The sequence below is a fragment of the Apodemus sylvaticus genome, chromosome 6, assembly GCF_947179515.1.
Source record: "Apodemus sylvaticus chromosome 6, mApoSyl1.1, whole genome shotgun sequence".
Classification (NCBI taxonomy): domain Eukaryota; kingdom Metazoa; phylum Chordata; class Mammalia; order Rodentia; family Muridae; genus Apodemus; species Apodemus sylvaticus.
In genome coordinates, this window is record NC_067477.1 from 89589957 (window position 1) to 89614905 (window position 24949).

The following is a 24949-nucleotide window of genomic DNA, read 5'->3' on the forward strand; positions in this document are numbered from 1 at the left end:
GTAGGATGGATCCTTTAATCCCTGGTTCTACTTTCCAAAAGCAGGTGTACATTATCTCTATCCTATAGACAGGGCATGGAAGTGGACCCTCCTACTTAAAGACCCCCTCAGTCATGGGAGCTCATTGCCCCCCTTCTCTGGCTCTGTGAATATTCCTCTGTGGTTACTAAACATTGTCTACTAAGCTGAGCGATGTATAATCAGATCTGTAAGGTGTCCAGTCAAGGACTTCCTTTATCCTTGGTCACATATAGCAATATTTTCTAAATGCAAACTCCCAAACCAGCATGTGTATTCATTCTCTTCCTCTCCCTGTCGCTCTCCATCTCCCTGACCTCTCTGTCTCCCTCTCTCTTCCTGTCTCTTTTCTTCTCCCTCTCCCTCTTTCTCTCTTCCCCCTTTCTTGTCAGTTATTTTAAAGAAGTGTATATGAAACTTGACTAATTGATTATTTACTTCCCTTTGTAGAGTCAGCATAAATGTACATTTTTCTCAATTCAAGATAATAGTTGCAAATTTTTAAGCCTGGCTCAATAATGGTTCTGTTCTCATTCCCACCAAGTTGAGACCTTTTACATCTCATGTCTTCACTATGAGCATGTCTCTGCTTTCTGTGCAAATTCTGTTCCCAGCTCAGGTATCCACCGTGCTTAGAAATCATGGTCATGATGAAGTCTAGTGCTCTTTTCCACTCGCTTGAAGGTTCATGACTTCTTAATATGTCAATTTTCATGAGGCTGTGGTTGCTAGTTCCTTAATGTCTTGCTAGCCACTCTGTAACTGTGTCCCATGAATAGGTCAAAATACTGAAAGGACAAAAGAAAAAGATGTGATTCTTAACCAAAGAATCCAGGTCATGTTGGTAAACCAAGAATAAGTAGCTGATTCCACTGCCCATTTGTTTTTTGTTTCTGCTTTTGAAGGTACCTAGACCTTTACAGTAATGGAGACATTAGTGTAAATCCTATGATCCTGTTTACTACTGTCTTCCTTGAATCCATGCAGAGAATCATGAGGGGCAAAACAATTACTAGCATTTCAACCCATCATTCTGCTGACCTGGACTCTGCCATACTAGAAATGTCTAATTACAAAGAATTCAACATGGATCACATTAGCAGGATTGATGTTTGCTTTTGAGACCGACCTAACATCTGTCTGTTGTATCTTCAGAATGAGACTTTAATAATGAGCATGGAATCCTGCTCTTCCCCTCAGATGCTTATTTTATTTTATTTTTAATTAATTAACTAACTTTACATCACAAGTGCAGTTTTTCCTCCATCGTCTCCTCCCATCCTTCCTCCTTCTATTCCCCCCATTCTTTCCTCCTTCCTTTCCTTTCAGAAAAGGGGAGGACTCCAATGGATATGACCCAGATTTGGCATATCAAGTTACAGTAAGACCAGGTGCATCTTCTATTGAGGCTCAAAGAGGAAGTCTAGTAGGGCAAAATGGTCCCAAAGGCAAGCAGCACAGTCCAAGATAGCCCCTGCTCCCCTGTTAGGAGTCCCACATGAAGACCAAGCTGCATACCGGCTACATATGTACAGAAGGCCTAGGTCCAACCCATGCTTGTTCTTTGGTTGGCAATTCATATGGGCCCAGGTTAATTGTTTCTGAACATTTTCTTGTGGTGTCTTTGACCCCCATGGCTCTAACAGTCCTTCCTCCCCTCTTCCACAGAATTCCACAAGCTCAGCCTAATGTTTGGCTGTGGGTCTCTGTATCTGTTTCCATCAGTTGCTGGGTAAAGTCTCTCAGATGACAGTTATGTTAAGCTCCTTTCTGCAAGTATAGCAGACTATCGATAGTAGTATGAGGGGTGGGCTCCATCTATGGCATGGGTCTCAAGCTGGATCAATTTTGTTGGTTGGCCATTCCCTCAATTTGAGTTCTGTCTTTACCCTTGCACATCTTGTAAGCTGGACAAATTGTAGGTTGAAGGTTTTGTGCCTGGGTTGGTATTCCAACCCCTTATTGGAAGTCTTACACTGTTATAGTTCAGTGTCCATATCCCCCATCGATAGGAGTCTTAGCTAGGATATCCCACATAGATTCCTGAGAGTATACATTGCCCATGAGACATACTGCATCATGGATAAAGGCAATTATGTCCCAAGAAACTATGAATAACTTTTAGGTTGTGGGTCCAATCTCTAAAATAATCTGAATATCAGAATATGTTTGAAAGCTAACATCATTACATTGGGCAGCAGGCCTTCCTGCCTGGTTTCTCTCTGGCACTACCACTACTTACAAAGAAGAGTATTGACATGATTGTTTATAGAAACAGGATGAATATGTCCTCCATTTTCTTATATTGAACTTAAAGAAGGCAACAAGAAGCCTATGTTTGACAAATAATCTTCTACCCTCTCTTGATTTCAGCGCAGTACTTTGTACTGTAAATGCAGGAAATAAGAGAATATCATGTGCATGTATCCTTGGAACAGTGATTTAATCAGTTGTGTACCATTATCATAATTCTGGGTATTGTGAATAATATAATCAGATATAATTCAAATTCAGGTGTAAACTATTTCTAATTAGAAAATCGATTTTCTGATTTGTCACATTCTTAGTCTGTGTAATTACATAAATTGTCTGAGCTCGAGACCCAGACTGCCTGCTTTCAAAGCATGCTCCCTCCATCCTCCATTTCCTGTATGGCATAGTGCAAGTTGCTTAAACTGATTGCCTCACTGTTGCAGATCTGCCAAATGGGAAGCATGGATGAAAACATCTTTAGGACTCTTTGGACAATGTAATTACTATATTTGCGTAGAACTGTTAGAATAAGCCTGATGAATACCATTTGCTATAACTAATATTATATTTTTGACAAAGTATCTAAGGCTCCAGAAGGAATATCTTCAAGGGGCTACATCTAAATATCTCTCTTCTACAGGATACATCTGAATTGGCTCACAATGTATCTGTGGCTTTTGTGGAACTCACTGGGTTACACATGGATAGGATATATATATATATACATATACATATATATATATATAACCATAAGTGAGCATTATTGTGGACTCTTTGAAACCCAGATCTATGCTGAAACATGCTTACTGTACTTAGTTATTCAGACATCATCCCATGTACAGAGTCACAATCATTCTCCATCTGTTCACCAAACCTTAACTGCCTGTGAAGTTTTGCCTTGGCTTGTTACCTCACATTTTAGTCTCACTGTTTCTCAACATTTAAATCTCTCCTCGAAATCTTTATGTTGCTATGTTGTCTGATTTTTATTGTATAATGCTCAACATTTATTCATTTTACTATTCCTTCTTTGAGTTCTGTTCCCTTGGTGGTGTACAAGGTTCCTCTGTCTCACTGTTTCATTATGTCTAAGGATTTGTCCAAAGTAACAAAAGCTGTGTTAGGCTTTTCATAACTGGAACAGAGTACCTGTCAGCAACAGTTCACACAGGAAGTTCTCATTTGGAATCCAGAATTCAGAGGTTTTGACTCATAGCTCTGGGCTCTTTTGGTTCCAGATGGGTAACAGAGCAGAACATTGTGTCAGTGGAAGCATCTTCCAGCGGCTACCAGCACCCTGGCAGACATGTGTCAGAGGGAGAGAAGGATGAAGAACTAACCAAAATGTTCAAATATATTCTTCTCAAGTGAACCACTCCCTTCAGTTGTGTTCTGCCTCCTAAATCCTTAACCACTTTGCAAAAATATTGTACCAGCTGAGAATATAGCATTTAACACAAAAAAACCCACGTATGTTCAAATCCATAGGAGAAAGGTTAATAGTTCTAATATGGTCTACTAAAAAGAATAACCTTACAGGACTGAAAATAATAATAGAAAGATAGTAAGGCATCACTCATGAAAGATAACATAATGATTTTAAGATGACTATAGTAATTAGAATGTTTCATGTAGATCATACATTTATAAATTTGATAAACATTCAACCTTAATGTAATGAAATATTAAATGTAGGGTTTTTTTTTTTGAATTTTGGTATCTTGACTGTTGGTTCAGTATAGAAATGCAATTAGGGAACACATTGTCCTTTTCTGCAAGTCTTTTGAATTATTCTGATACTATGTCTTTGCTGGAAGAACAGTATACAATAATTCAATAGAAGTTTAAATTTTGAAAATAGTTTTGTTTTTTGTTTTGTTTTGTTTTAGATCTGTGAAGAACTCATGTATTCTCCCAAACTTTTGGAAGTCGTTTTTTTCCCCCACCCCATCAACGAATATAAAAAGAATGGAAAAATAAGGGGGCCCTAGAAAAGAGGCTCAGTAGTTAAGAGTACTAGATTTTCTTCCAGAGGACCTGGGTTCAATTCCCAATAGTCACATGGTAGCTTCCAGCCATATATAAATCCAGTCCCAGGGGATTTGATATTTTATCTTGGACTCTGTTGGCACCAAGTATGTCATACATGTAAGCAAAAATCCACACATGAAATTTTTATTAAAAATGTCTAGCTATTATTAGATAATGGATAAATGATTACCATTTTATCTATAGGATTCACTAGTACTATAGTACGAATTTCCAAGGTTGTTCACATAATCATTAGTAAACCCATACAGAAAAAGAGTAAACAGTGAAACAGTTTCTTATAACCCCACAATAATTTTGCATATTTCCTTTTTTCTTTCTCATTTATTTGGACTCCTACATTTTAAAGTCAAAATTGACACTTCTTTGTGTCGTTGATTATTCTTCCAAACAGATTTCCTCAAAGCACCCTGCTATTTGAGCCAGATTAAATACTCAGAATTGCCAGAGGGTGTGGTTTTGAAAGTGGGTGTTCAACATGTCCTCCAGTTCCCACTACTGTAAATACTGTGCAGATGTACATTCCTTATCACTTACATATTCCCCCACATCCACCTCAAAGAAATAGTTTCCATATTGAGTAGCTGGTCAACAACTCTGATAACCTCCATAAATTCCTAGATATAAATAACCCAATTGACTTCCAGGAAGTAATGTATGTGCATGCTAATTTCAATTCTTCTTTCCAAATATCAGATATTGACATTCTTAATCTTAGGCACCTGGTAAATGAAAATTGGGATAGACTTTTAAAGTAATTCATATTTTTCTTGGCACTAACAATGTGAATCCTTCTTTAAAAAAATTAAATAGCCGATCATTCTAACCTGGCAATGCCCACTTGTAATTTGAAAGAATACTTTGAATTCTTCAGAATGCTCAGTTGAATGCATAACAATTCTTTGTAATTCTCTCTGTGTATGTGTGGGCCTCTTTTTGGGTCTGAGGGGGGTGCAGGTGCCTGTTGAGGGCAGGAGATATTGGATTCCTGGAGTTGGAGTTACAGGCGTTTATGAGCCCTCCCACCTGGGTGCTGGGTCCTCTGCACTGGGAGTGTGTGCCCTTAACCATTAACTCCTCTCTCCAGCCACATGAATTTGTTTAAATAAATGTTTTCCATTTCGGCTGCACTTTTCTATCATGTATTTTTCTTGTTGGAGGTGGTGGTGGGGATAATGCTTGAAGTGACTCACTTCTGCCCACTTCATCTGACCTGGTCTTGACTGAGGACATGATGGCTCTTCCTCTCAGTGTGTCAGGCCCTTCATCTCCTCCATTCATGTTGCTGTTCTTGTCTAAGTGAAGGTGATGCTCTGCTCCCAGATCCTGGAGCTTTCTTGATGACTGTCATCTTGCTCTGTGACTCCTGGAAAGAAGGGACCCTGCCATCCCAGTCCAGTCCCGTGTCTCCCCATCCTCAGCTCTCACTTTTACTTTTTCTTTTGTCTTTTTCTCAAACTACTTTCCAACACATCACCCTTCACTGTCAGGATTCATTTTTATGTAACCCCACCATTTCCTCTCTCCTTCATGGCTTCAGTATTCTGTGACTGGAAAGATGTTCTTCTCTTCACTGGAAATTATTTTCTTTCAGTGGGTAATTGCTTTTCTTCCTTTAAAGTCATGTTTTCTTTAGCTATGACTTGAGGCTATGAGATAAGTTTAATGGGTCAAGTCTGATGTTATTAATACAATGTATTAGAAAATAATAGAAAAGAGAAGATTTAAATAATGTTTCACAAATCGTGTCTGTGCATAACCACATATGTGTGCATGTGTGGATGCACATGCATGTGTGTGTTTGTGTCCTGTTTTGGAGATAAAATGTGTGTTGCTTTGCTATTTGTCATTTGAAAACTTTGAAACACACTAAGTCACTGTTTAAATAGCCAATTCAAATGTCATTTTATCTGTGAAGCCTCTTCTATTTTCTCCATTCTCTAGGGAAAATCTTTAGCTTCCTTTTCTGTAACTGTATCTATAGCTCTATTTCTTAAAGTAATTACCCTTCTGAACTGGAGACAGTTATATCGGTGGAAATGTGAGTGAGAAGATACCACATTGCATTGATTTAAAAAAAGTGTTTTCAAGTCTGTTTCCTAAATTCCATGTACACTTTCAGAGTACAGCAATATGCCTTAATCATGTGGAATCCTGTGCTTCAAACACTGGCACTGAGATTCAGTGCATATGTGTGAGGAGTGTTTGAAAAATATACCCACTAATAAACAAAGAGATCTATGAATAAGACAAACTTGTCAAAGTCAGCTTTGGTTTCTTTGCTAATTGGGAATTTTTTTTATTCGATATAATTTATTTACATTTCAAATGATTTCCCCTTTTCGAGCCCCCCACTCCCCGAAAGTCCCGTAAGCCCCCTTCTCTCCCCCTGTCCTCCCACCCACCCCTTCCCACTTCCCCGTTCTGGTTTTGCCAAATACTGCTTCACTGAGTCTTTCCAGAACAAGGGGCCACTCCTCCTTTCTTCTTGTACCTCATTTGATGTGTGGATTATGTTTTGGGTATTCCAGTTTTCTAGGTTAATATCCACTTATTAGTGAGTGCATACCATGATTCACTTTTTGAGTCTGGGTTACCTCACTTAGTATGATGTTCTCCAGCTCCATCCATTTGCCTAAGAATTTCATGAATTCATTGTTTCTAATGGCTGAATAGTACTCCATTGTGTAGATATACCACCTTTTTTGCATCCACTCTTCTGGTGAGTGATACCTGGGCTCTTTCCAGCATCTGGCAATTATAAATAGGGCTGCTATGAACATAGTAGAGCATGTATCCTTATTACATGGTGGGGAATCCTCTGGGTATATGCCCAGGAGTGGTATAGCAGGATCTTCTGGAAGTGAGGAGCCCAGTTTTCAGAGGAACCGCCAGACTGATTTCCAGAGTGGTTGTACCAATTTGCAACCCCACCAGCAGTGGAGGAGTGTTCCTCTTTCTCCACACCCTCTCCAACACCTGCTGTCTCCTGAATTTTTAATCTTAGCCATTCTGACTGGTGTAAGATGAAATCTCAGGGTTGTTTTGATTTGCATTTCCCTAATGACTAATGAAGTTGAGCATTTTTTAAGATGCTTCTCCACCATCCGAAATTCTTCAGGTGAGAATTCTTTGTTTAACTCTGTACACCATTTTTTAATAGGGTTGTTCGGTTTTCTGGAGTCTAACTTCTTGAGTTCTTTATATATATTGGATATTAGCCCTCTATCTGATGTAGGATTGGTGAAGATCTTTTCCCAATTTGTTGGTTGCCGATTTTTCCTTTTGATGGTGTCCTTTGCCTTACAGAAACTTTGTAATTTTATGAGGTCCCATTTGTCAATTCTTGATCTTAGAGCATACGCTATTGGTGTTCTGTTCAGAAACTTTCTCCCTGTACTGATGTCCTCAAGGGTCTTTAATTGGGAAATTTTTAAAGCAAATGAAATCTTGTGTGTGAATGTGTATGTGTGTGTGTGTGTGTGTGTGTGTGTGTGGTGTGTGTGTGTGTGTGTGTGTATGTGTGTGAGTATTACGTGTGTGTCTCTGTGTGCATATGTGTGCTTATGTGTGATATGTATGTATGTGTGTCTGTGTGTGTTTGTGTCCATACCATGTGCATATAGGTATGTGAGTGTGTGTTGCATGTGTGTGTGCATGCAGGTGTGTATGTATGATGTATGTATGTGTCCATACCCATGTACATATGTGTATTTTTATGTTCATGCGTGCATATGGCATATTATGTGTCCATATCCATGCACATGTGTGGTATGGGTCCACACCTACGTGCATGTGTGTGTATTTGTTTGTGTGTAGTGTATATGTGTATCTTGTCTATGTGTATGTTATGTATATGTGTCCACACAGATGTATGTGTGTAGGTGTGTGTGTGTGTGTGAGTGTGTGTGTGTGTGTGTGTGTGTGGGTGTGTGTGGGGAATAGTGCTTGGCTTTTTTCCTCCCTTCCTCTCCTCTCTATTTCCTGAGCAGTGTCTCTCCTCGAACTTGGAGCTCCTCAACCAGATGACTAATCATTGAGGTCTACGGATCTCTCTACCTGTTTCTGTCTCCCCAGCACTAAGGCTACAGATGTATGCCATCATACAGAACTTTTTACATGGGTCCCTGTGCTTCACGAGCAAGCCCCTTTCTCAGCCTTTTTCCCAGCCCTTACTTGTATCTTTTAATATGAGGCTATATTGATGCTAGGTAATGTTGTGAAGATGATTTGATTATAAGACTAATATTCATACAACAAGAGTTAATGAAAATTAACTCTTGACCCATCCAATCCGCTGGCGTCTCTTGGCAGCTTGTTTCACGTGTCGCAATAACACAATAGAAATAACATCGTGTATCACCATAACATACACTTTTTAAATACTGAAAATAGATATTGAAAGCCAGGCTTCTGAATATTTGTTAAAATAGGGCAGGATAACTTTTATATATGGAATGTTTAAGTGTATTTAGCAACTGTATTCATAGGAAACCAGTTGGCAATCTGTAGGCTCACTAATATTTCTATATTTTTAAAAAATACTATCAGGGGCTAGAGAGATGGCTCGGTGGTTTACAACACCTGCTTATTGGCTTTGCAGAGGATCCAAGTTTGGAGCCTAGTGCATACACTCTGTGCCACACAACCGCCTTCAACTCCAGCTTGAAGGAACTAAGTATCTCTGGCCTCTGATAACACCTGGACTCATGGGCCTCTGATAAAATCACACACAGACACACAGACACACAAACACAGAGACACACACACACAAACACACAACTAATAATAAAATAAATCTTTTAAAATAATAAATAACAACTACTTTACCTCAACTGTATAGAAAACTCATAATTATTGTACCTAAGAATAAGTTGGAAGCTAATGGCTATCCTCTCCTAGGAAATAGGAAACTACCCCTCTGATTCTCCCTTGTAGAAGCCCTAAAATGCTCAGTTAGAAGCATCTGTGCCTTCCTAGCCTCACAGATTCTCATCACTTAGAAGCATTGCATTTTTATGCATAAATTCAGTCAAAAGTTAGGGAAATCATGTTTCAGAATACGCATCCATCCCATTAAGATAAATCTGAGTTTGAATCATAATCCGATGAGTTAATTGATTAAATGAACCAAGTCGTTTGACTTCAGAATAGCCTCAGTTTCCTTACCTATAAATTGTGAGATTTATAGTTGAATAAAATATACAAATAAAGTGTATAATTCTAAGTCTATTGTGGATATGACAAAATTGGAAACACTATATTGACCCCAAAACTCCAAGTCTGGTACAATGTGCTGTCAAAATGGCAGCTAGTTTATTGTTGCTAAGACTGGCCCTCAGCAAAAATGAACTTTACCATGGAGACTAATTTTATCCCCTTGGCCATTTTAACTATGAATGGATTCTGAGGTCCCTAGTCTTAGCCTGCTCTCCAGACTGAGGACACAGCTTTTCTCTGAACTTCAGAGCTCCAAGCCGGCCTTCTTTCTTGGTCTCTTTCTGGCTATGCCTCAGGGAAGAAGGATTTTAGTACTAAATGAGGTTGTCTTTTGTCTTGTTCATCTCACATTGTTATTCAATTTTCTTTAAAAAACCTGATGATGCTGACTCCCTCAGAAAGGCCACATCAAAAGATAGAGTTCACCAAAAATAATACACACTTTTTCCAAAGACACAAACAGTTCCTTAAAAAGGATGTCATGCTGTAATTTATTTTGTGAATTCTGTAAACCACAAAACATTTACTTACAGCGAAGCTGACCTTTCTTTTTCCTTCTTTTTCTGTCTACAAAGTTCTCTCTTTGAGAAGAAACATAAAAAGTATCATTCTCTCGTGTGTGTGTGTGTGTGTGTGTGTGTGTGTGTGTGTGTGTGTGTGTGATTTTATTAGAATCCTAAATTTAATTTTTAGCCAGGGTCTTTTGGCTTCATGTAATAATATTTTATGGAATGCAATCACTTGTGGAAAGAACAAAGAGAGGCCCATTTGAAACTTTACAAAAAGAATATTTTGCACTGTTGTTGGGATGATGGGAAATGCAATAAGTTTACTAAGCCCCACATTGCACCCCTACTGAAAGCACCGAAATCCTAGGACTGGATGGATGGTAGTAAAAATCTCTGTAGGGATTGTTTTAGATAAAGCAAGTAATAACAAGAAATGAGCACATTATTAAGTTTCCAAAGTTCACTTGTCACAGTCATCTTATTGTCCTACTGCAAGGAAAATTTGCTACACAGAGGTAGACAATTTTCCTGTAATGAGCTCATTCCAATAACCAAACAAATAAGATAATCCAGATTTTCTGAACAACTGCTATTTCAGTTAAGAAGGTTTTACTATCATTTCTGCTTTACTTTCTGTTCATTACAGCAGAGTTTTTACAGCCACCATGTTGCTTTAGAAATGAAAAGAAAAACCAAAAAACAAAAAACCAAAGATTTGAAAAGAGACATGTCACTGGAGCTTGCTCTGCCCTGTTGCCCATATCATGTGGGTTCTGTTTTTCTCTGGACATGATCATGCTTGCCTCTTGCCTATATATTTGGTATATATTTAAGGGAATGAAGTTGAAATTTTTCATTTTATTTCTCTAAATATTTTTCTATAAGCTTCTTAAATTTTTATGCCCCTTATGAATAAATCTGGGTGCCAGGACAGTGGCTTTGTTAACTACACTGACTGTTCTTCCAGAGGACTGTGATTCAGTACCCTGAACCCAAAGGGTGGCTTATATACATTGGTAACTCCAGTCATAAGAATTAAGGGCTTGGGGCATGTGCAATACATAGATAGACATGCATTCCAACAAAATACTCATACACATATAATATTTAAATAAATACATTTATCTTTTAAAATAAGGAATCGAGGTAAAAATGGTTAAGAACTTGGCCCTCACCACCTGGCACTGAAGACTTGAGTTGTTTTGAACTGGATTGTGGAAGAACACCTGATGGATGCCCAATTCTTTCCTAGCCTTTATATATTTCCTTTGCCTTTATAGATTTGAAGAATTGATTTAAGAATGATTATAAAGCTATTTATGTAAGACCATCTGTAAGTTACTTGGCCTACATTTGGAATCATAACAAAATACTTCTTAAGAACCACTATTGTGAAATTATTGCCACATTTTTGGCATATTAAAATATATGATATTTATATACTTTAGTTCAATAGTGATGGAAATAGAACTACAAAGCACAAATAGTTTATATATGCATGTGTATTAAAATACTTTATATTATATATTTCTCAGCAGAAAAATGCTTATTTCAATATTAACTCTCCTATGGCTTCTGAAAACTCCAAGCTCACCACGTCTTTTGCAGTTTCTGGTGTACTAATTTTTCTAGGTCAGACACCAATACAGTGTTTGGATGACAGCAAAGTCTGTGCACTGCTATATTGTTGCTGTGCTTATCTGTGTTAATCAGATAAAATTTTCTTTATCCTAAGATGATCAATCTTGTGATTTTTCTCAGGTTACTACACTCATGTGTAAAATTTTGCAGAGAGCTAGCATCATTTTTTATGCAGTAGAATACCAAATATGTTACCATGAATATAATAATATTATATACCCTGGCATTTTTCCAGAACTAGAAAGAGATACTTTTGAGAAAGTATTTATCTCTTTCTTTTCTCAGTTGGGAGGTATATTAAGTAAAATCTCTGAATTACTCAATGTTAATGGCTACATGGCACATCTTGGACAAGTAAAACCTGTTAGTCATTTTCTTTTAAAGGCATTGAGTTCAAAAGTAACACTGGTATTTTAATGTACTAAAGCAATACAAATATACAAAATGTCATATTGAAAACTATTATGAGTGGACTTTCTAAACTATAATACATTGAATATACAGGAATACTCACATATATTCCTACATTTCTATATAGAATATATGGTCATGCTAAGTCTGCCATCTGTAAGTAGTGTTCTCCATGGGCAGTTATGCTTACCTTCCTTGTTGATGGTGGCAGGACTTGACTATGGGATCTAACAGCAACCAGGGCAGATGAGGGCAAATCAAGAAGCATGAAACCACAAATTTAACCAGAGAGGGGGATGTGTTTCAGGAAACAAAAAGTAAGTAAAGAAAGTGTGTGACACAGTTGCTCTGGGATCAGAAGCCTTCACCGCATTTTGAGAGCTGCATCTGACTTCACAGATAGATCATCTAGGTGAGTCTAGCCACCCCTCACTGAAAAAGAAAGCAAAGACGATCACTAAGTCCACAGAATTTAAAGTAACACCAAGAACAGAAACTGGATGTGTTCACTGGAATGCAGGCATTTTAATTCAGGAACACTACACACTGAAAATAGAGAATTCAGTTGTGAGGTGGCAGCCATTGGGGAGCATTGGGGAATTTGACCCCTTCTTGGAAGCCTTATTATGACTCCTCTTTTATGCATGTTCCAAAGCCATCAAAACAATATTATTAGGGAGATGTGCTTTTCCTAGTTCAATAATTAATTGGAATAATAAAAAGAAAAAGTATGTAGGTCAGTGTACAAAAGTACAAGTGGGAATTTGTTTTAGGCAGAATTATAGAGGCAGAAATGGGAATCTAGGTAGATGGGGGGAGTAAGAGTAACATTGTGATGTCTGGAGAAGTGGGATCCAGAGCCTCTGCATGACCTCTGCTCTGCACCAAGCATATTTGAAACTCCTGCCCCTTATGAGTGCAATTTATAGATAACATGATAGACCGAGCACTTATGTATCCTGATATTTATCACCCCTATTCTGACTTTGGGTTTATAGCACTTTACATTTCTGATTTTTACACTAAAAGCAACTATTGGTGTCCAATGAAGCCACAAGGAAAGGCAATGACCTCCATTGAAGCAGCCATTACAAATATATCTCTGAAATGTCCTGCCTAAGGAAGAGTGAGGGATCAAGAAAACTTCAGTGGAGATAAATGAAAAGAGAAATAAAACAAGACAGAAGGCATACCATTTGAGATTTTATTCAACAGCTATTTTTTGCCTATTTCCCATATGTTAAACAGGCTTCTGGTCAATAACAATTCCCTATCTGTCTCTGATGAAAAGACTCTTGCAGTGAGTAATGCACCAGAACCTAAATAATGAAGATCAGATATAAGTAAGTAAGCAAGCCAGCAAACAAACAAACAAACAAACAAACAAATAGTGCCATGTGAGTTGTATGGAGAGAGAAATAAAAACAAAACAGTCAATCTTAGAGAAGTGTCAGCATCATTTTATATTCTCATTGCTAGAGGCTAGAGTCCCAGCTGTTCATAGCAAGCAACCTAATTATATTTGAATGGATGGATAGATGAAAAAGACAGTATAGTACTTATATCCAGTGGGATAATATTTAGTCTTAAAAATAGAAAGTTTTTAATGCATATTGCCACACAAAAAAAATATTTAGGCTGTGAAAACACTCTTTTAGCCAGAGTGAGTCAGGCATATTTGTGATTAGTGTCCTGGCAAAGAATAGGAAGACAGAGTCAAAACTGTGTTGGACTGCCTCACTGTCCAGGGACATGTAGGTCATTAAAAATTTGTTTTGCCCTGAGGGGAATGATGGAGATCTGACCAAATATGCTGCCCTGGCGAGGTGCTTTCCACATGAGGCAGAGGGAGCCATCTAAGCTGAACCAGAGAAATGATTCTGACTCTGTTTAGGGTGAGGGTGCTGATAGTCCTAGGAGGGGTGTTGGTAAGTTTCTAGATGCATCTTCAAAGTATAGACAATGAATTTTCTTGATGAATTTGTTACAGTGAAAAAGAGAGTTGTCAAGGATAGAAGATTGAGACAGAGATAACCAGCGTTGAGTGTACAAGTTGAGAGAACAAATGAGATCGTGTACGTGGTTTGTGCATGCAGGTACCCATACACTTGGAAGTTTATGTTGGAGTGTTTTTGTAGTGTGGAGTGTCGGGTGTGATGACTGGGGCTGTTGGGAATATGTATATGCATATATTGGGCATCCATGTGTTTAGTGTATGTGTTGTGTGGGTATCTGTTGGGAACTGGTATGTTGAGTACATATATAAGGGTATGTATGTGCAAGAAGAATGCATGTTAAGTGTATATGTGGAAGGGGTTGTTGGGTGTATGTTGTAGGGTGCATGTGTCACATGTGTATGAATTGAGAGGAGGGTAGATATAAGATGTATTTGGGAGAGTATCCATTATGTCTTTAGGAAGGTGTGTGTGTGTGTGTGTGTGTGTGTGTTTGTGTGTGTGTGTGTGTATGTGTGTGTTTGGAGTTGGGTAGGAAATATAAGATGACTAGAAATAGAGGAGGTGAGACAGGGCTCATGTGGCTGATTGTAAACACCAGCCGTATTGTGTGTGCTCAGTGACCACAGCACAGTGATCTTCTCTGTAGAGGCCCCTTAGTGTTTTCACAGTGGTCCAAAGGTCACAGAAGGGGTGGGAATGTCTCAGGCATCTATCTGAATGTGAGGCAGTGCTGTTCTTTGCAAGTCCCAGTGTAGACTGTCATGAATATGTTTCCTGGAAGTGTTGTTCCTTGTCTGTCACATACAAATATGGGTACATGAAAGAAATTGTACATATAGTCATGTGTACTTTGTTTTGTAAGAGAAAAATCATTAAAATCAGAACAGCTTGTATCATTAATATCTAATTCATGATCTGATGCCTTTCAGCCATTACCTACAATTACATATAAAGAAAAATGTAGACATGCCTTTTCATCTGTGATTCTCATATGCATAAATATATGTCATTGTATATGGGTATTAGTGGGAATGAAATCCACTGTTTGAGGTAACATAAATAGGAATATGGTACAGCCCTCTCCAACCTTTCAGGTCTTTTTGTTTATTAAGAATTAAATTCCCCTCAAGAAGACCAGCAACTTCAATTAGCCTGGACCCCTGAGATCTCTTGGACACTGAGCCACCAACCAGGTAACATAAATCGACTGATATGAGCCCCCCCCCCCCCCGGCACATATACAGAAGGAGACTGACTGGTCTAGCCTCAGTGAGAGATGACATACCTAACCCTCAAAAGATTTGAGGCCCCAGGGAGTGGGGAGGTCTAGTAGGGTGGGGACATCCTCTTGGAGATGAGGGAGGAGGTATGGGAAGTTGTAGGGGACCTGGAGGAGGTGGTGGGTAGTGGCTGTAAAGGAAGATTAAGGAATAATTAATAATAATAATAATAATAATAATAATAATAATATAATGATAATACAAAAATAATTAAATTCAAAGCACTACAGTAGCCTCCAATGTCTCACGCGCCATGGCTTCATTACCAACATCTGACTCTGACTGTATCCAACAGTCTTGTACTTTTAGCACTGTGTTAGACCAGAAGCATCTTCTAGTTCTCTGAGTACCCCTAAGCCCCAATCAGGGCATCTGCAGCTGTTCTTCCCTACACATGCCCTTCCCCACTCCCTGCACGGTCAGTTTTAGTGAATCTCTGTGTACCCAGACCCAAACGCACATCAGTCACTCCTGTGGCCTTCTGGGTAATTTATGTTTTACCCTAGTTCTTATCGAATGTTTACTTGTTCATATGAAATCAGGTGCACTCAGGGTGGTATGGCTACAGACCGCTTGGTTATTCAGATGTTCTTTCTTCTCAATTAAGATATAAAGTTTATGAAATGGAGAGATCAGAACTGTCTGTGAACCCAGCTGATGTCATAAATAGATCCATACTCTAACAATGGTATTTAATTTCAATAGGAGTTCTGGAAAGGGGACACAGGCTGTAGTAGATATTCTAGATTCATGTCAATATAAATAAGTAAAATCCACTAAGTAATAGATATGAATGGGTTAGACGTGCAAGGCATTCCTGCAGTCAGCCACTCGGCAGCTTATGAGGAGCAAATATCTCGTTAGTAAAGGGAGACACAGATCATGTGTCCGGATATTGAGCAAAGCACAGGGGAGGGAATGCTATTGGGAACATCCTTCCATAAGATTTTGAGTAATGGATTCAAAATTTTTCTTATGTTCTATATGCTTTGTTTACATTACAAATACTTTCCCCTTTCCTGGTTCGCCCCCTCCCCATAAGTCCCATAAGCCCTCTTCCCTCTGCCCATTCCCCAATTCTCTCCCACTTCTCTGTCCTGGTATTCCCCTACAATGCTGGATCAAGCCTTTCCAGGACCAGGGCTCTCTCCTTCCTTCTTCTTGGGAATCATTTGATATGTTAATTGTGTCTTGAGGATTCAGAGCTTCTGGGCTAATTAATATCCACTTATCAGTGACTGCATTCCATGTGTATTCTTTTGTGATTGGGTTACCTCACTTAGAATGATATTTTCCAGTTCCAACCATTTGCCTAAAAATTTCATAAATTCATTGTTTTTAATTGCTGAATAGTATTCCATTGTGTAAATATACCATATTTTCTGTATCCATTCCTCCATTAAGGGATATCTGGGTTGTTTCCAGCTTCTGATTATTATAAATAAGGCTGCTATGGACATAGTGGGGCATGTGTCCTTATTGCATGCCAGGGAATCTTCTGGGTATATGCCCAGGGTCCTCTGAAGTGTCATGCCCAGTTTTCTTAGGAACCACCAAACAGGAACATAGAGCTAAGACACAGCCACATTCTTCCTGAACAGCATGCAGAACAGATTCCCTTGGCTCGCAGCTTCCTCTGCCATTGCTACCTGTATTCCACAGCCAGCGCTCTCCATCAGGCTCCGTGTGCCTCTCTGTGTGTCCACATCTATACTGTTGCATGCTCCTTGCTGACCTATCTTTCTCGTTTTCATTCTGTTTGTTGTTTCCTGTCAATCTTCTTCACTAATGCCTACACTCATTCTTCAGTGCTGGTAGGCTTTCTTCCTGATGTTTTGTCCTTCCCAATTACTATGTCTCCTGTATCTGTAGATACATTGTATGTGTTTGAAGCTTAATCTATAGTACTCCAGAAATTATATTTCCTCCTGGTTTTTGTAATCTGCAATCTCCTGAAGGACAGAATTACAACTCCTTTCTGCTTCCCAAGGAACAGAGTTCAATAAATGACTCCTGAATGAATAAACCAAGGTTTGGGAGTAATTGAGATGGCTCAGAGTGAAACCACTTGTGATGCACATGAGGACCTGTGTTGGGAATCCTCAGCAGCACACAGAAGCCAGATGAATAGGGCAGGCTCCTCTCAGTCCAGAACGGCTGTCATATACACAACAACAAAGAGACCCTGGATCAAACAAGTTAAAAGGTGAGGATTGAAACCCAAGGGTGTCCTCTTACCTCCACATGCAGGACCTGGCTTGTGCACACACTCATTCATACATGCATATGCATGTACATACACACACATGCAAACACACACAAAGATACATACACAATTTTTAAGGCTACAGAGTGGAGCATAGAATCTGTGAATCTTGCTTACTTTAGTTCTTTTTCTTCTTTTTTTTTTGGAAATCTTACTCAAATGGTGACTTTTCTCTTCCCTTCAGTTCTTGAATTCTTGGACATTTGTCAGTTGATGGTTCATTCCTCTTTGTTTCCTCTCCGCTCAGTTACAGCTCTGTTCTATGAACTCATGACTACTTATCTGATTTTATGGCTTATAATCCACTGTTAGCATTACTTTTTGTGTTTCTGGAATTGTGCCAACCTCAGCCACCCCAGGCTTCTCTGCTTGAGTCCATTTGGCCTTGAGTACATCCTCATCTCTTCTGACATCTCCCTTGCCACCATATAGTGCTTCTTAGCCATGTCGTATTTTTGGTGACAATGTCCTGGAGTCAATCACTTTTCTACAATCTCCATTTTTTTATTGGAAACTGACAATAGAAAATTAGCTCTATAATGACAGATTTTTACTATTGGGGTGCTATGATTACTAGGAAGTGTATGATAACCCAAGAAGACAAATATGTTTTGCTTGTTCTCTTTAACAACAAATCCTATGAATACCTTTGAGGAATTTGTTCAAGAAAAATTATACTGCCTTTTCAACTCTGTGTTTTTTATAACAGTCTTCTCGTCTTTCATACATGCCTTAGTCCAGTTTATGTTGCTGAAACAGATTATTGTTATTATTATTGACACAGAACATGGGTTTATTTGGAAAGTGGTTATGGAGAGTACAGTGTCCAGGACTGTGGTGCTGGCATCAGGTGTGGACCCCCATGCTATGTCATAACATGGTGGAAGGACATACAAAACAGGCATAGGCCAGGGAGGGAACTTGGCAGGCTCATCTGTTGATCTGGATCCCACTCCCACGACGTTGGCAATGATCCACACTCCAACAATGGTATTTAATTTCAATAGGCATTCTGGAAAGGGGACATAGGCTGTAGAAGATAGTCTAGATTCATGCCAATATAAATAAAAGAGCTTAAAACCTGCGATGTCTCTTTAAAAGTTACCAAATATGGGGCTGGAGGGTTGGATTAGCACCAGCTGCTGTCCCAGAGGACATGGACTACATTCTCAGCAGGTAACACTCATCTGTATCTCTCGTTCCCTGGAAGCCAATGTCCTCTCTACACTCTGTGGACACCGGGCTCATCAATGCCCAGATATATTGTGGGCAAAACACTTGTGCAAATAAAATACATTTTTTTAATTTATCAAAATAAAAAGATCTTGGGAATATTAGTTCTGTTTATGAGATGTAGGCAAAGGAAGTGTTTATGTCAACAATAGAAAAATAATTAAGATTGAATTTGAAATTGAATAATCCTTAGCTGTATCAGTGTTTGCAACAGAGTAGGCAAAGTGTACTAGTTGATGTTAATGTGCAAACGGTCACCATGTCACCATCTGTAACCAGTTGTGGCCGTACAGTTCTTAGTTTAACAGAAAATTTGCAGGATATTTTGCATCAGAACATCACACACACTTTCTATAGACATAGACACACAGCAAGTTTATTCAGCAAGAAGTTGCCATCTGAACAAATTCTAAGAATATATCATTCTTTAAAGGCTAAGAATTGCTCTGAAGAGAAACCAGAGTATTAAGAATGTATACTTTGACATGGAAAAATTCTACCAGATAATGTGGTATTCAACTTCCCTTTCTTTTGCTGTAACAAATACCATGACCAAAGCAACTTGAAGAAAAAAGGCTTTCTTTCATCTTACACTTACAGGCCAATGTCCCTTCATGAGTGAAGTCAGGTTAAGAACTGGAGGGAAGGCTTGCTTGGCTATTCGTGTAGAATTATCTCTGGCCAAGGGAGTAGAGCAGAAACTATGGAAGAATGCTGCTTGCTCTCTGACTTGCTCAGCCCCAGGACCATTTGCCCAGGGATGGTGCCTTCCATGGTGGGCTGGGCCATCCTGCATCAATTAATGATCAAGACGGTTTCCCAGAGACATGCCCACTGGCCGTGTCTGATCTAGGAAATTCCTCAGTTAAGGTTTCTCTCTCAGATGACTCCAGGCTGTGACAAGTTAAGAACTAAAGCTCTCTGGGATGCATGGTAGGTTTTTCCCCCACCAAGTTTTTTACCATCTTACTTTTGGAGTGAATACATCTGCATAGGATTCAGTTCCCTGAAGTGGATCTTGACTGAACACCCTTTGTGAATCCAGAAGGGCTGACAACGCCAAGGTGTTGACTATGTCACAAATAAACCAGACCAGTTATTTGCTAAGAAAGTGTCTAGTTCCTTCCAAAAGAAAGAGGGTAACTTGAGAAAATATTCTGGATTCTTTGAGAGGGTTTACTGCAGTGTCTCAATAACACATAGTCATTTCACTCATGGACATCAGTAAATGATTATACATTATATTACATGAAAACAACGTCAGAGCTGATACTGTTGAAGAAAAGAATATTACATATCTCTTCATCAGATCATGGATTCATGTTACGATGTATAACATTATTGGGGAAAGTAAGTAAGTTATACATAGTGAGTAGAATTATATTTCTTACTTAATTTCATTAATGAATGATTCAGACTTAGGGGATTTTTCCAGCTGTTGAGAGGACTACTGTTTGGAAGATAGATGGCCAGCACTGTGCACTAGCAGAAGAGTTTATAGGAAAAAAAGTGTTGAGTTAATTAACATATCTCTCTAGATAAATTTCATTTAGATATTTTCCAATTTCAACTTCTCATTTATGACATTCAATCAGAATTTCTTTACGTAAGACTGGTATGTGATTATTGTCAAAAATCTGAAGTGTTTTTTAAAGAAATCAAAGAGCTAATTATTCTCCAACCTAAGGATTATTCTTAGAACACTTGGTCCAGTTACTTCTCACAGACAGAAGTCTTCCTAGTAAAATTCATAATAGTGTGCTGTTTCCTTGTTTTATTAAATAGACTTTGGTATTTGAATTTTTATGATGGCACTCTGAGCTTCAAGCCCTCATAAACTTTTTTCCTGAGTTCCTGCAATCATTTTCTCTCAAAACTAACAGGGATGGGAAAGGTCGGAGCCCTGAGGAGGCTGAGAGGTGAGTGCTGATGTGTCTAAGTGGGGCCAGCAGGGGCTGCAGCCAGCCACAAGGCTGTTGCATTCCTCATGTGCCTGGCCTTGGACTCGCTCAAACGTCATAATCTGGATCCTATTAAGGGAATTTTGTGTTTTTCCTTTGTAAGCGTCACCCCCTACCATGACAAATATTTTAAAATATTTTTTTTCAAAGTTGGGAAAGCAAACTTTTTCCCAAAAGAAATTTATAGTTCAAATTTATACCAATTTCTTACTAACTAGAGCAAGCTAGGCTCTCCCTAAAGCTTCAATTTTCCTCTGTAAAACATTAGTCTCCTTTGGAAGAAGCAGGGATTTCTTTTTTTTACAGGCAATAGGATAAAACAGCTACAGATGTACGTGCGCTGTGACATGCTTCAGAATATACCTGCAGAGTGTGGCATTTGGTTCATTCTGGAAAAAGGATGAAAAAAGATGAAAGGAAAACCACTGATTTGGGCACTAAAATAACAATGTTCACATATGAAGGAAATGATAAGCTTTGAATGCAGTTTGTATTCACACACACACACACACACATACACACACACACTTTTTTTTCCCCTGGGAAGGACTGAAGCTGTGCCAAGTTATTTTTACAAAGCAGGGCTTCCAGTTATCCACCTTTCCCATGAGTGACAACTCCTTTTTTGCCATGCAGGACTGTCGTGATGCCTGTGGCCAGAGAGTTTGATCCAGACATGGTCCTGGTTTCTGCTGGATTTGATGCACTGGAAGGCCATACCCCTCCCCTAGGGGGTTACCAAGTGACAGCAAAATGCAAGTATCTCTTTCAGGACTTCATGAAATGCTATGACCTCATACACCATTTAGATCTTTAAGATATATACTACCTTTTACATGCGCTCAGCAGGCTTTGGGGAGTACATTTGAAAATGATTGGTGTGGTATTTATTGCTCTGTCTGTTTCGTGTCTCTGGAGAAGTTTTCATTTAAGAAAAGCAAAATGGTTTCCTATGGTGGACTTGATGGACACATCTGAAACTTCATGTATTTTAGGAGTCTGAGTTTTCATTTAGAGACTAAAATGATATGACTTCTGTTTACAGTGTATCAACTCATCTGAGAGCTCAGAAGTCTAGAGGAGCTACTGAGATATTTGAAAGGAGAATGTAGTTGCTACCTTTATTGAATTGTACATGGGATGGAAAGGGTATTTGGCAATAATGTTATGTGCTTCCAGTTCAAATACAGGCTCAATGGTGCTTCAGTAATCCCAAGGGTCTCTGAGGTCAATGCTGCACTTTTGCTGGTTGCAGAGACAAATTTTCTGGCTCTGTTCCGCAGCAGCCAGCTACCCAACAATGAAACAAATTTTACATTTTAATTAATTTGAAGACTACTACACCATGGAACTTAGCTAGAAAGACAATCTTCTTTAAGAACAATTGACTTGCTCTGAGTATGAAAGCAAAGCATATCTATAGTCCATGCATATAAATATACATTGGCACCATGTGTACCTACTAAGCAAGGAAAAAAAAACTGTAGAACTGCACAGTGGATGGTATCCAGTATTGAATGCTTTGGGGGAGTTGAAAGGCAGACAAAATGAAAACAACTCAAGTTACTTTAAGTGGGGGAGATGAGTTTGGAATGAATGTGCTATATTAATTTGAAAAGAACCAAAGAAAGAGATTCATGCCAACCTTTGTTTTGAGCTGGCTTCTCGTGTGAGAGCATTTCTGCACTCTAATTATTCCAGTAACATTGTTAGGTAGTGGCTATTTTTAACATCTATTATTTACCCAGGATTCTTGGTGCCTTGTTGTCTATCGAAAACATATTAAAGCGGGCATTTCTGCACAAACAACAAAATGTAGATAATTCATAACTTTGCTAAAGTTGAATACGGAGGCGATTTCTTGTATTAAATATCTTTATGGTTCTTCTGGTGATGCTGCTCTCAGAAGTTACCTCAACTAGAAGCCAGTCTTTCCATTGCAGATAAACCTCATTTGAGGCAAGGCTGGTGACTAGTTTATTTTGAATAAAGAGACTTGAATGATACAAGACACATGGAGAGAAACTGAGAAATGAGGAAAAAGAGGCCCTTCATATTAAACTCAAACAGCTCCCTCAGGTGTAGGAAAAATGCTGGCCTGTGAGTTTTTTCCTTGCTGAGAGGTGGAGGAGGTTTAACATGCCCATCTCTCAAAAATAGAAAGGACTAATCATTGTGTTAATTTTTGGAAAAGTGGTTTTAAGTCTCAACTGTCACATTGAAAAGTAGAATAAAAATAACAATGTAGTCTCTTTTGGTTATGGATATTAGAAACATTGGTTACAACCCTTTTTTTTCCTTCAGTAATGCCAATCAGCTTTAATTGCTAAGATAACCAACTTATACAATAGGTAAGGAAGACTTGTTTCAGCTAACAGCCTTCGAGTTTGTAGTCTGTGGGACATGTCTTGATGAAGCCATGAATTATGGTGAGAAGCAAGTGGCAGAGTACAACTGTTTATCTCATTGACAGTGACAACGAGAGATGGGATGGCACAATACTGGTATAATTCTCTTCAGGAGCATTCTGCAGTGACCTAAAAGCCTCCTACCAGACCACACCTCTTAAATATCCTCCTCTTCCCTATAGTTCATCCTCAGGACCTCAGACCCAAGTTCTATCAAACAGAAAGCAGTGAAATCTTCAATATTTTAAATCTACCAATGTATCTGTATTTATACAGACTTATTGTTTTCTCTCCCGCAAATACTTTTGAATATAGAACACTCCCAGATTTCCTTCATCAGTTCGCAGTCCCTGCCTGTGTCCTCCTTGGCTCTTTTCCACTCAAGAAGGTCATGTACTTCTTTGCTAGTGTTTATTATCTAACAGAAGCAGCACACCCAAGGTTATCAGTATCTAACCATTGCTCTTTGGTCAACTCTTTGCTATTACCTAAGGAAAGCACATAATGAGGAGAGGGGATCTTAGAATGCAAGGTACAGGAGAGGTTACCCTGAACAATTTCCAGATTTCATAACTGGGATTAAAATATAGTGTTTATGGATTTGTACTTACTTGAAATTGAATGAGCCACATACTGGATTTTTCTCGCCATATGCAAAATAATTGGAATGTGCATTTAAAAGCTCATAATGGGGCCAAAACCCACAAATACCATCTGGGACAACATGAACACCAGCTCCTACTTGTGAACAACTGCAAGCATCTTCTTAGGGTGGCTTCAGTGTGCTGGCTGTTTTCACTATGGAAGTCACCACTTTAACGGTGTGGGTCCTGGGATTCCTGTACAGCTTTCCTGAGATTTTTCAACTGGCTGTCCACTGGCTTGCTGTACACAGATGCATTTCCCTTCAATTTGACAGGCAGGCGATTAAAATTGAGATCTCAATGCTCCATGCCAGAAGTCAAGCTCCAAGTGTGGCGTCCCAGCATAAAGTTGAAAATGGGGTACAAATTCGAAGTAAATTGTAACTAAACTATATGAAAACATATATTCAACTAAACGTTTTCAATTCTGGCTAAACTCGTTCTTGTTCCAAGTAAAACACTGGATGATTTGATCTGAGGGCTGTTTTGAGGATACTGTCATTTCAGGCATCTGAAAATTCATTTCCTTGGCACATCAAATTGAATTTTTCCAGGACTTTATTTTGCATTTTAGAAAGGAAAAGAAAGATCAAGTCAAAACAACAATGGATTTTGCTCATTTTAAACTTCTAAATAGCTGCCTGACTTTAAAAGAAAAGAAGAGATCCTGGTTCAATGGCAAATGTTTCAGCCTAAATACAGAGAGACGAGTTTACATTGAAGGGGATTCCCAGCCAGCGCTGTTCTCTTCTTTCTACATGTTTTGGTTATAACTGTGAAACTACAACATAAAGGGTGGGTGTGGTTTGTGCTACAATTGAAAACTTTATTTTAAAATGGAGTTTATAAGAATTTATTTAGAATTTATATTCTGTTTACATGTAAATCCAAGGGTAAGTTCCATCTCAAAAAGCTGCATTCTTTGCTCTAAGCCTAGAACCAAATGTGATCTTGAAATTATCCATTTATCTTTCTAAATATTCTGGTTCAGATCCAACTGCCTTTGTGTTATAGTTTAAGAACTTAAGATTTTATATGCATATAAAATCTTAAGTTCTTATAAAACCATATGCAACTTTTGTTTTAATAAGAACCCTA

General features: G+C 38.6%; 1 protein-coding gene across 17 annotated transcripts in view; it reads left to right on the plus strand.

The window, feature by feature from the left end:
* Hdac9 (histone deacetylase 9) overlaps positions 1-24949 on the plus strand; it is an 858974-nt gene that overhangs the window by 713109 nt on the left and 120916 nt on the right. For all 17 annotated transcript variants that reach the window (XM_052185941.1, XM_052185944.1, XM_052185943.1 and 14 more), the window contains one exon: positions 21436-21554. In XM_052185941.1, coding sequence (XP_052041901.1) covers positions 21436-21554 — 119 coding nt within the window. The remainder of the gene's footprint in view (positions 1-21435; positions 21555-24949) is intronic.